This window comes from Podarcis muralis, chromosome 16 (genome assembly GCF_964188315.1).
Source record: "Podarcis muralis chromosome 16, rPodMur119.hap1.1, whole genome shotgun sequence".
Classification (NCBI taxonomy): Eukaryota; Metazoa; Chordata; class Lepidosauria; order Squamata; family Lacertidae; genus Podarcis; species Podarcis muralis.
Window position 1 is genome coordinate 22,840,133 of NC_135670.1, and position 12,498 is coordinate 22,852,630.

The following is a 12,498-nucleotide window of genomic DNA, read 5'->3' on the forward strand; positions in this document are numbered from 1 at the left end:
GATCTACAAAAGACAAGACACAAAAGGAAAATGGGTTGGGAGGGAGGAGGAAATGAGCAAGCTCAGGTACAAAATCATAGCTGCCAGGTCTTCTAATGAGCACCTGGGGAGGATAAGGTCAGGAGAGGAGGGGAGTCAAATTCTGTTATTCCCTCCATTGTGTCAATGTAGTGGCTTTCCATCCCATATACGCCAAGCCAGCAAAACGATGCCCCGATAGATAAAGGAGCTGTTGGCCATTGTGGCAGGGTTGTCAGAAATTTCATCAGTACATAGACGGCTGCCTAGTCAGAATGGAAACAGACCACAAACCGCTGGGGAGTCTTTTCGTTGCTTCTCTCACCTCAGCTTTACCAAGGCTCCCAGTGTGAGATTCTGAAACTGCACAGAACCAGTCCATGAGTCAAAACAACTGTTTGGAAAAGAGATCCCGCCAGCAGATTTGCTGTCTTGCAGTTTTTAAGAAAGTGGACCAGTGGAGGAGGAACACCTACCTGCTTCCGCCATCAGGCTGGTGGAAATGTCAAAGCAGACAGTAGCGTTGCACTCATTTTCCCACTGCACAGGAAGGAAAGCTCATGCAGAGGCGATGGAGGAGGACTCCAGATGATCTGAAGGCAGCCCTGTTTAGGGAAGCTTTTAATGTTTGATGCATTACTGTATTTTAATATTTTGTTGGAAGCTGCCCAGAGTGGCTGGGGAAGCCCAGCCAGATGGGCAGGGTATAAATAATTTATTATTATTATTATTATTATTATTATTATTATTATTATTATTACGCATCCATCCTCATTTGTTTGCAGGGAGATTAGATGAAGTTAGCTATTTAATGTGCATTCACTCTGGTATGTTTGCAGGGAGGCTAGCCAAACACTGTGTCAAAGCAAGTGTCACCCTACACTTCCCAGTGCGTAAAAACTTTAAGAAGAGCCTGCTGGATCAGGCCAATGGCCCATCTCATCTAAGCATCCTGTTTTCACAGTGGCCAACCGGATGCCTGTAGGAAACCCGCAAGCGGGACCTGAACACAAGAACATTCTCTGCTCCTGTGATCGCCATCAAGTGGTATTTAGAAGCATTATTGCCTCCAACCGTGGAGGGAGACCATAGCCATCATGACTAGTAAAGGTAAAGGGACCCCTGACCATTAGGTCCAGTCATGACCGACTCTGGGGTTGCGGCGCTCATCTCGCTTTACTGGTCGAGGGAGCCGGCGTACAGCTTCCGGGTCATGTGGCCAGCATGACTAAGCCGCTTCTGGCGAACCAGAGCAGCGCACAGAAACGCCGTTTACCTTCCCGCTGGAGTGGTACCTATTTATCTACTTGCACTTTGATGTGCTTTCAAACTGCTAGGTTGGCAGGAGCAGGGACCGAGCAACGGGAGCTCACCCCGTCACGGGGATTTGAACTGCCGACCTTCTGATCGGCAAGTCCTAGGCTCTGTGGTTTAACCCACAACGCCACCTGCGTCATGACTAGTAGCCACAATCAATAGCTTTATCTTCTTCCATGTTTTACTTGAAAACCATTCAAGTTGGTGGCCAACATCAGACAGAGAGACGAGCTCAGTCTAACTCCTTACTTTTCTCTGAACTGTTTCCCTTCAAGTTGATTATTCTAAGAACTTAAGAACTGGTGTGCGAGTTCCTTGTTTTCCTCTCTTCTTCTCCCTTTTTCCTTTTGTGTCAGTTTTTTGGATTGTGGGCCTTTAGGCAGGGACTGCCTTGTTTGTTATTGATCTTACGTAAAACTGCTACAGGAGCCTTTTGGGCTGAATGGCAGGGGAGAAATACTTTAAAATAAGTAAGAACTATCTATTTGTTGTGGTCTGTTACCACTTTGAGACGATGCGACTATAAATAACGCATGCAAGCGCTGTAATAAATCACACCGCGTCTATATTTGATAATATAATGGGTAAGTTGTGCTTAGACAATGGGTCTCAGTATAGTGGTACCTTGGGTTACATACGCTTCAGGTTACAGACTCCACTAACCCAGAAATAGTACCTCGGGTTAAGAACTTTGCTTCAGGATGAGAACAGAAATCGTGCTCCGGCGGCGCAGCGGCAGCAGGAGGCCCCATTAGCTAAAGTGGTGCTTCAGGTTAAGAACAGTTTCAAGTTAAGAACGGACCTCCAGAACGAATTAAGTACTTAACCCGAGGTACCACTGTACAGTGTTTTTTGGACTACAATTTCCATCAGCCTCAGCTAGCATGGCTGTCACGATGGGCGCTATAGTCTAAATTTGACATGCTGGCTGGGATGATGGGAATAGCTGCACAAAACATTTGGGCCCTAGGTTGGCAAAAGCCAACCACTGCTTTGAGCTATAACCGCCTGCCCACCCTCCTGGTTTTGACACCAAATCACTGGAACCCTGCTACCATGAGAAGTGGGGTTCGGTAACCCAGTTAGACACAGTTAGACTGTGGCACCCAGGAAACACGATGACCTCGAGGAACTTAATTCGAAGACCCGGGGGCAGGATGTGTTTCCTGTGGGAGACCGCACATTGAGAGACTCATTGAGGCTGGTCCACGGCGCTTCTTCTTTTTCTCGTTTTTTTTCCTTCTTCTCTTTTCTTTCCACCACGCAATGTCACACCCTGAAAGCAGAGTTTGGCTAATCAGCAAGCGGGGTGGGGTTGGGAGGAAGAATCTACTTCCACCTTTATTGAGCCATTCGCGAAGGAAGCAGTGGCTGGCTGAACAACCCCGTGGCGGTCTGAGCATGGTGTTGAAGCCCCGGGTGATTGCCGTTTGTCTCGGTACGTGGTGAATCTCGCTCTCTCCTCCCTTTTGCCTGGGATGCTGGCCTATTCTGTGTCTTCTATTTTCCCTGCTCTTTTTCAAGTTCCTCTTTCCATGTGTGCTACTCAGTTCAAACTGTTATTTTGCGTTGGTTTGTTAATGAGGTGACAAGACAGAGCTAGGCAGATAAATGGAATGGCTGGAGTACAGAGGGTTGTAGCCAAAGCTAGTCCTGCACAGAGCAGACCCGCTGATATTAATGGGTCTAGGTTAGCCATGTCCATTAATTTCAATGGGTCTACTCTGAGTAGGACTGGCATGGGGTGCTGCATTGTTTCGTTCCCAGCATCTGGTCTGCTCCTCTGTGTGTCGTGGCTGTTTACCTCTAAGACGCTGGAAACAGAATCCATGGGGAAGCAGCACTGCGCCCAGCTTTTGAACACACCTTGAGCTCACTTCCCCAACCTGGTGCCCTCTAGATGTTTCGGACCACAACTCCCATCAGCCACAGCCAGCAATGCAGATATACATATGGAAGCTCAGCGTTTTCACATCCACAAGTGCCCAATCGGACAAACAGCAGCTCTCTAGGGTTTCAGGTCGGGATGCAGGTAGCACTGTGGGTTAAACCACAGAGCCTAGGGCTTGCCAATCAGAAGGTCGGCGGTTCGAATCTCTGTGACGGGGTGAGCTCCCGTTACTCGGTCCCTGCTCCTGCCAACCTAGCAGTTCGAAAGCACGTCAAAGTGCAAGTAGATAAATAGGTACCGCTGCGGCAGGAAGGCAAACGCCGTTTCCGTGCGCTGCTCTGGTTTGCCAGAAGCGGCTTAGCCATGCTGGCCACATGACCCGGAAGCTGTACGCTGGCTCCCTCGGCCAATAAAGCGAGATGAGCGCCGCAACCCCAGAGTCGGTCACAACTAGACCTAATGGTGAGGGGTCCCTTTACCTTTACCTTAGGGTTTCAGGTGCAGAGAGAGGGACTTTCTGCATGCAGAAGTATTAAAAGCACATTTCTCCCACCCCAACAGAGAATCTTGAGAACTGTAGATCTGGGAATTCTAGCTCTGCGAGGCTAAACTATAATGCCTGGGATTCTTTTGGGGCAGTTGTGTGCTTTAAATCTATGCTATGTATGCCGCCACTGTTTTTAATTGCCACTTTTGCTTTATTTGCAAGCGCAAATTATTCCAGTAGAACAATCAGTATGTGTGTTACATGTATATTACATAGAGGTACACACACACACAAGTGTGGTGTAGTGGTTAGAGCATTGGAACGGGACCTGAAGCTCACTGGGTCCAACACTCACTCTCAGCCTAACCTACCTCACAGGGTTATTGTTTGGATAAAATATGGGAAGGAAGAGAACAACGATGTACGTAACCTTGATCTCCTTGGAGGAAAGGTGGAATATAAAAGGAATATACATACATACAAGGGATGCGGGTGGTGCTGTGGGTTAAACCACAGAGCCTAGGATTTGCCGATCAGAAGGTCGGCGGTTCGAATCCCCGCAATGGGGTGAGTTCCCGTTGCTCTGTCCCTGCTCCTGCCAATCTAGCAGTTCGAAAGCACGTCAAAGTACAAGTAGATAAATAGGTACCGCTCTGGCGGAAAGGTAAACGGCGTTTCTGTGTGCTGCTCTGGTTCGCCAGAAGCGGCTTAGTCATGCTGGCCACATGACCTGGAAGCTGTACGCCGGCTCCCTTGGCCAGTAAGGCAAGATGAGCGCCGCAACCCCAGAGTCTTAATGGCCAGGGGTCCCTTTACCTTTACCCTTATATATACATGCAGCACATACATGTAATATTTACATACATGCATGCATACAACATGCACCCACCAGCACACATCTTGAGACCTTAACCCATTATTCCTTTGCAGAGAAATGTCAACCTGCTTCAGAAAGATCTAATGACCCCCAGCAGTGGGCCAGCCAGAAACTCTTATGCAGTGGTTTTCAACCAGTGTGCCGTGGCACCCTAGGGCGCTTAGGGCGCTTTGAATGATGGCCAGGAGTGCCGTGGGCAACGCTAGCCTCTATCCTTTTTCTTCCCTCTCTCCTCTGATGCCCTCTCGTGTCCCCAAAGGCTTGCACGACTCTTCCTTGCAGCAGCCCTGGCTACAAACTCTCCAGGAAAAGGGTGCCTCTGGGGCTGGTTGCCAGGAGCTGAGGTGGCCTTGGAGTAAGCAAGCAAGTGGGCGAGGGAGCCCAGCCAGTCAGTCCGCCAGCCCTTGCTGTCGGGAATGGACAGGCAAGTGGGAGACCAGGCAGGCTGGCGCTGTGCTGGCTTTTCTTGTGCTTGCTGTGTGCAAGGCCTGCCTGGGAGCTGAGTGCCCGGTGCTGAAGGGGAGCCTTTCTGCCATGCAGGCCTTGGCAGCGCCTGCTGCCGCCACTGCTGACTCCCCAAGGTAAGGTGCTGGCCTCATGTTCACCTTTGCCCAGTCTCCTTTGGGCCACTAAGGCTGGGGGCATCCTCTTGCCAGGCCCCTGTGGGGCAGTGTGAGGAGGCACCGCTCTTTGGGGCAGGGTGGGAGATTAGCTCAGAGACCAGTGGCAGTGGCGGCAGCTGCCCAGAGGACTCCCAAGGAGAGGGGAGAAGAGAGGAGGCTGAGGGAACGCTCTACGGGGGGGGGGGTGTTCGAAAAAGGTTGAGGGGCTGCAGGCAAGGGGTGACAAAACTGGGATCCTGAGCTCCACAGGGGTGCCATAGAAAGGGCAAGGGAGCTGTGGACTCAAAAAGGTTGGAAATCTCTGCTCTTGTGGATAAATTCAAAAGATTGCTTGGATGCTGTTGTGCTCATGGAGGAGCAATGCTTGGCCGATTATTTTAAATGACAAAATCTTCTAATTTTTGTGCAAAATGCATTTCCATATACAGTGGTACCTCAGGTTAAGTACTTAATTCGTTCCGGAGGTCCGTTCTTAACCTGAAACTGTTCTTAACCCGAAGCACCACTTTAGCTAATGGGGCCTCCCACTGCTTCCGTGCCGCTGCTGCGCGATTTCTGTTCTCATCCTGAAGCAAAGTTCTTAACCTGAAGCACTATTTCTGGGTTAGTGGAGTCTGTAACCTGAAGTGTATGTAACCTGAAGCATATGTAACCTGAGGTACCACTGTATCGTTGAATGACTCGCAAGTCTGCTTGCCTTGGGACTTCGGAGACAGCCGTCTTCTGTGGACCCTGCCTGTCTCACTTGCTCCTTGTCTCTATCTTCTCATCCAGTCGTGGTGACCCCACTTGTTCTCCTGGGTGTGACACCGGTGAATTCCAGCTCCAGCTCCTGCCAACTGTGCTTTGCTGGTTCAGAGACCCTCCTCCAAACAAAGCAACTGGTTATATCGATGAGGAGGCCTGCCCGGAAACTCTACAAGTCCTATGTAAGTAAACTGGAATTGATTCACTCGGACATCCTACAAGGGGATCTAACAGAGCAATGCTTACTCAGAAGTAGGGGTGTAAGAAGGAATCACTTGCTATCCTACCCCTGCATTCCTCACACACAACTCTGTTTACATTCTGTTGCAGTTTGCCTTCTGCAAAAACGATGTTATCTGTCCCGCTGTGGCGGAATTACATAATTTAGATCGTTTGTGTGCTCAGTTAGTTACATAAGATACACCTCTTTACCCTGACTTACGACACTTGAGATGGATATTTTTAGAACCCACTTCATCTCTGGTGTTGTAAGTTGTTTTCAACATGCTGTTTTAGTTGTTGGGCTTCAGGGTGAAGGGCAGGCAGTTAATATTATTGCTAATTATTATTCAGTATAGTGGGTCATCTTCTAATTTTGCACAAAACACATTTCTGTATGCCATTGAACGTCTTCCATTGCAATAATAATAATAATAATAATAATAATAATAATAATAATAATGTTGTCATTAAGGTATTCCACCACATCAATTTCAGTGCCAACGAAACAATGCAAGTGTGTTGGTAGTGAGGAATCTAATCAAACACATCTTTTTTGCGGACTGAAACCAAACCGTAGCAATTTCCACTCCCTGTTTCCATCAGAATTTCCCCACACCCCTCTTCAGAAGTCAGTCCTATTGAATTCAGTGGGGCTTACTCCCAGATAAATGGGGTCAGAACTGCAGTCCAAATCACAGTTCCCCAGTCTGGTGTCCTCCAGATGTTCTGCACTTCCAGAAAAGCACCAGAAAGAAGCATTTCTCTGGCGACCAATAATACAGGTAGCTGCGTTTTATTTCAACTCTGCGGACAGGATACTGGGTTGTAGTCAATGTTAGTCCCCCTCAGAGTAGACCCATTGAAATTAACAATAATGACAGACATAGGTACATTAATTCCAATGGGTTTGCTCCAAGTAGGACTGGCATTGGTTACAACCCACTGGAGGCAGCAGGCCAGAACATACAAATCAGAGGAGAATGGATTAGGAGGAGCAAGAAGCCGCTACTGTTGCCCTCCAGTATCTGCCGCCAGAGGCAGTTGGCTCACTTTGCCTAAGGATAGGGCCGGCCCTGCCATTTCTGTTCATTTGCATGCCCGCACAAACCTGTCGACGTATACAACCCGCACTTGTGTTTTGACACACATCTGGGGGACAATAAGCAATCTGCTTCATTGCCAGCCTGGCACAGAAGGTCACATTCTGTCACACCACAACAGGAAGTTGCAAGTCTATGACATACTTCCTACTGCCCTTCCTGTTTGCCTGCTGCTGTTGCTCATTCCAGCGACCCCAGTGGTAGAGAAATCCTGCCCTCTTCAGATTTTTTTTGCTTTGCCCTACATTTTGGCGAAGGACGCAGGTGGCGCTGTGGGTTAAACCACAGAGCCTAGGACTTGCTGATCAGAAGGTTGGCAGTTCGAATCCCCGCGACGGGGTGAGCTCCTGTTGCTTGGTCCCAGCACCTGCCAACCTAGCAGTTCAAAAGCACGTCAAAGTGCAAGTAGATAAATAGGTACCGCTCTGGCGGGAAGGTAAACGGCGTTTCTGTGCGCTGCTCTGGTTCGCCAGAAGCAGCTTAGTCATGCTGGCCACATGACCTGGAAGCTGTACGCCGGCTCCCTCGGCCAATAAAGCAAGATGAGCGCCGCAACCCCAGAGTCGGTCACGACTGGACCTAATGGTCAGGGCTCCCTTTACCTTTACCTTTACATTTTGGTGAGATCAGCTCTTTGAATCAGTGATGGCTGGCGCCAAGTGGGATTGGTGTAGGGAGAAACCAGCACAGCCAAAAGCAGGTGGCGACAGAGCCAACGTCAGGCGGAGCCAACGAATTCTAGTTTCGTCCCCCACTGAGGACTCAGCTATACCGCTGCAAATAAAACGTTTTAAGTGTGTTTGGAGTGCAATATACAATGTGACACTAGATGGCGATGGTGAGCCGTATGGAAAATTCAATGTGTTTTTAAAAACGCTTTTTAAAAAGAGCATTTTCAGAACAGTTTTTATCTGTGTGTAGAACCCACCTGAGTCCTACAAGGGCAACCCTGAGACTAAGGCCACATTCGAAGCACTATGATACCACTCAGACACACAGCTTCCTCCAGAGGATTCTGGGAAGTGTAGGTTGTCAAGGGCAGGGCCAGCTGAAGACATTTTGTTGCTTAATGGAAAAAAGAAAATCTGCCACTGCCGCCTATATCTCTGCTGCCACTGGAGGTGACCCAGGAAAGCCCTTGCTCTTGCCAGGTGGTGGCGAATGACACACTCCTCTGAGGGCCTTCAGAGCAGCAGAAGAGGAGAAAACGAATCTAGGCAGGTGGCTACAGAGGCTCCTCAGATCTGCTGGTACACCCAGCTGTTCCTAGCCTGCTGCCTGAGACAACTGCCTCAGCCGGGCTAATAGGTGGACCGGCCTTGGTGAAGGAAGATGAGAGTTGCTGGGGGACCCATATTCCCTTCCCAGAGTTACAATCCAGGGTGGTTTAACAATCAGTCCCTCTTCACAGGGAACTCTGGGAATTGTAGATCTGAGAGGGGGACAGGGAGCCTCCTAACAACTCTCAGCACCCTTAACAAACTACAGGTCCCAACCCCCTGGATTGGTTGCAAATAAGCAGGGAGACAGGCGGGTGCTGGCTGAGGGCAGACTGAAGTGGAGAGGGCAAGCACCCTATTTGCTCTAATAGAATAGAATTGTAGAATTGGAAGGCACCATGAGGGTAATCTAGTCCAATCCCTTGCAACGGAGGTATCTTTTGTCGAATGTGGGGCTCAAACCCTCGACCCTGAGATTAAGGGTCTCACGCTGTACCAGCCAAGCGATCCACAGGGCTAGACCAGCCTCTGTTGGTTTGAATTAAAAGACATATGCCCAAAATGACTTTTTGAACTTTTTTATTTTGAATTTTTGTTATAAACAAAAGCATGTAGGCACCGAAAAAGAAGGTAGGTAACAAAGAAAACGGGATGTGGGTGGCGCTGTGGGTTAAACCACAGAGCCTAGGGCTTGCTGATCAGAAGGTCAGCGGTTCGAATCCCCGCGACGGGGTGAGCTCCCGTTTCTCGGTCCCTGCTCCTGCCAACTGAGCAGTTCGAAAGCACGTCAAAGTGCAAGTAGATAAATAGGTACCGCTCTGGCAGGAAGGCAAACGGCGTTTCCGTGCCCTGCTCTGGTTCGCCAGAAGCGGCTTAGTCATGCTGGTCACATGACCCAGAAGCTGTACGCCGGCTCCCTCGGCCAATAAAGCGAGATGAGCGCCGCAACCCCAGAGTCGGCCAGGATTGGACCTAATGGTCAGGGGTCCCTTTACCTTTAACAAAGAAAAAGCACCGCAGAGTTGCAGAATGAAATATAACAGCAGCAAACCTCTGCGCCAAATTACAATAATACTTCACTGAATATCAGGTGGGATTTAAATACCGCCACCGTAGTGAAGAACAGGAAGTCAGAGGGATATGGGAAGATAATATATTCAAAGAAGCGAAGCCAGTCTTCATCAATATGCCCATAATTGACATGCCTCTGATTTTGTCTCTAGTTGACCCATATGGGCTTGGTGCAAGATGCGGACCAGCTTTGCAGCACGACGCCAGTTCCCTGGTTCCCAGATAGCAATATCGCTAGGAAACCGCAGAATCTTATGCTGCAGGAGTTGTACAGGACAGCACTCTGTTTGAAAGACTCCCTCATGCTCATCAGAGAGCAGCAAAGCGGACTGACTGGTCACCACGAGGCGTTGCACAGCCAATTGGGGAAAGCCCAGCAGCAAGTGACCGGCCTGGTCACCAATACTCAGTGCACCCTCTGCCTGCAGGGCCTGACTCTGCCCGCCGTCACCCTTCCAGCGAGACCCACGGGCCCATCGGCCTTCCAGCAAAAGATTGACGGCTGCCGGGTGCTCAGGAACTACTCCAAGCTGATTGGCGGCTTGGCAAAGGCCTTCAGAAAGCACCTAGCTAAAGGGAAAGGGGCAGAGCGTCAGAAAACGAGAAACAGGACTAAGCCGGCTGCAGCTTTCTGACTGACTCATCAAAAGCGTGTTCTTTTTCAAAAAAGAAAAAAGGAAAAGAAACATGGAATTTCATCAGCCTCCCCGAAAGACAATAATAACTCAGAAGGCATCTGCGTGCAAGACCAGCCCAAATGCAGAAGCGGTGCCCTCAAGACATGAAGAGGCCTTTGGGTGACATGTTTCAAAACACAGATTATGGCCCTTTGTTGCTGACTTAGGGACACAGTGGACTGCCTTATAGGGAGGCCACCTAGCTCAGTATTGTCTACACTGACTGCCAGCAGCTCTGCAGTGTCTCGGACTAGGTCTCTCTCAACACTACCTGAAGATGGCAGGGACTGAACCTGGCGTCCTCTCCATGTGGGTCAGATGTTCTAACCACTGAGCTAGGGCGCTTGTTCTTCAGTCTTGCCTCACAGCTTTTATTTCCTGTCTCCAGGCTCTGTGCAGTATAGGCTGCTGCCGGGCCTGAGATCCAGAATTCAAGAAGAGTGGAACAGAAGGCAGCATTAAGAAGAGGAACGATATAGGGGCAGAGATTCGCTGCCTTTTGCTCAGCTGGCACTTTGCACAAAGGGGCCTCCTATATTTCCCGCTGAGGAAACGTGTGTGTCGCCGACACAGAATGTACTTTGCACAAGGGCAGGAACACTCTGGCCTCGGGAACTTTGCACATGGACAGGAATACTTTTCTCTTGGTTGGTATGCTACACTTTGAAACGATATCATCTGTACACATGGGCATAGCAAGGATTTTTGTTAGGGGACAGGCTTTTCTTAGGGGTGGGCAGAACCTCAGATTTGTATTGATTTTTTATTGATTATGGGGGGGCAGCTGAATTAGGGAGCGAGATAAGATTGTACAAATTATAATAGGGGAGGGGGCACCTGAATTAGCATTTGAAGGGCTGTTGCTGTTTTGATTGCAGCAATAGATCCCTGGGAAGGATCCACTTCAGAGGTTACTCCAGGGCATCAGCGGAGGCCAGCTGAGGATGGCTGTCCATCGTAGCCCAATGATTTTCCCGCAGTGATTCAATATCCCCTGCTTGACTAAATCGCTGCATGTTGCAGAATGAGCAGAAGCCCCACAGCCGATGGCATGTGATTTTGACAGGCAAATGCTCTCTTCCCTTTGCTAGGCAGAAGTTGTTTCTGTGATCTAAAAGGGGTGAGCGGGAATCATCCATTCACCTGTTTACTTCCAACCCAAGTTGTGGCTTTCCCATGGGAACGAAACGGCAGCTAGTCGTAGAACCATAGAAAACTGTAGGGCTGGAAGGGTTCCTAAAGGATGATCTGGCCAAACCCTCTGCAATGCATAAGAGAGAAAGGAAAGAGGCTACATTTGCCACCCCCCAAAAAAGGTTGGTAAACCCATGGTTGCAGGTGACACATGTGCCCTCTTTGGACCATGTCTCAGGCTGCAGTCAAGTTATCTACTCCCATCACTGGAAGCTGCAGAAAACTGAGCCAGCTTTCATTTGCATGGTCCCTCCTCTTCATCTGCATAACTCCACCCCCGGGTTCTATTTTCCCGGTATGTCACTGGACAGTGGAATCTACACCTTTCAGGAGGGAGATGATGCTGGGAGTTGCCTGTGGCATATTTAGATCAGGGGGATTTTCCCAGTGTAGAGCCACTGCCTGGGGGGAAAAGTTTTCAGCAGTAATCCTCAATGAGCCTGTCTTGCCTGCAGCAAATTACCTGTAGCCACGGCTTTACTCAGGGTGACTCCCCGATGAGGAATGTTTGCAGCGCTTGGGAATTTTCAGTTCTGAGAAAAGGCAAGTCGGAGGTGACATAATAGGTGTTAAGAAAATTCTGCAAGAAAGCAGATAGAGAAAAGAAGCATTTCCCCTGGCCTTGTAAAGCTAGAACTCATAGACAACCGGTGAAGCTGAGTGTTGGGAGATTCTGGACAGATAAAAGACAGGAATTACTCGTGCAGGCACATATCTCATTTAGTCGAAAAGCCCAGAGAGATCTCCTTGGGGGTGCTTTTCCTTTCAGGGGGCGATATACTGCCCTCCCTTATGTGTTATGCTTTCATAATTAAAGGTGGGTTTATCTCTGCCTTTACCTTGAGGTTATAGGGACGCGGGTGGCGCTGTGGGTTAAACCACAGAGCCTAGGACTTTCTGATCAGAAGGTCGGCGGTTCGAATCCCCGCAACGGGGTGAGCTCCCGTTGCTCGGTCCCTGCTCCTGCCAACCTAGCAGTTCAAAAGCAAATCAAGTGCAAGTAGATAAATAGGTACCACTCTGGTGGGAATGTAAACAGCGTTTCTGTGCACTG

At 49.3% G+C, this 12,498-nt stretch overlaps 1 protein-coding gene across 1 annotated transcript; it reads left to right on the forward strand.

The window, feature by feature from the left end:
• The first annotated feature begins 2,399 nt into the window (after positions 1-2,399).
• Positions 2,400-12,178, forward strand: LOC114586088 (leukemia inhibitory factor-like). Its single transcript, XM_077920387.1, has 3 exons — positions 2,400-2,773; positions 5,988-6,142; positions 9,726-12,178. Exons 1-3 carry the CDS (start codon positions 2,602-2,604, stop codon positions 10,206-10,208), a joined length of 810 nt encoding a protein of 269 aa, XP_077776513.1. The 5' UTR covers positions 2,400-2,601; the 3' UTR covers positions 10,209-12,178.
• The last annotated feature ends 320 nt before the right edge of the window (positions 12,179-12,498 follow it).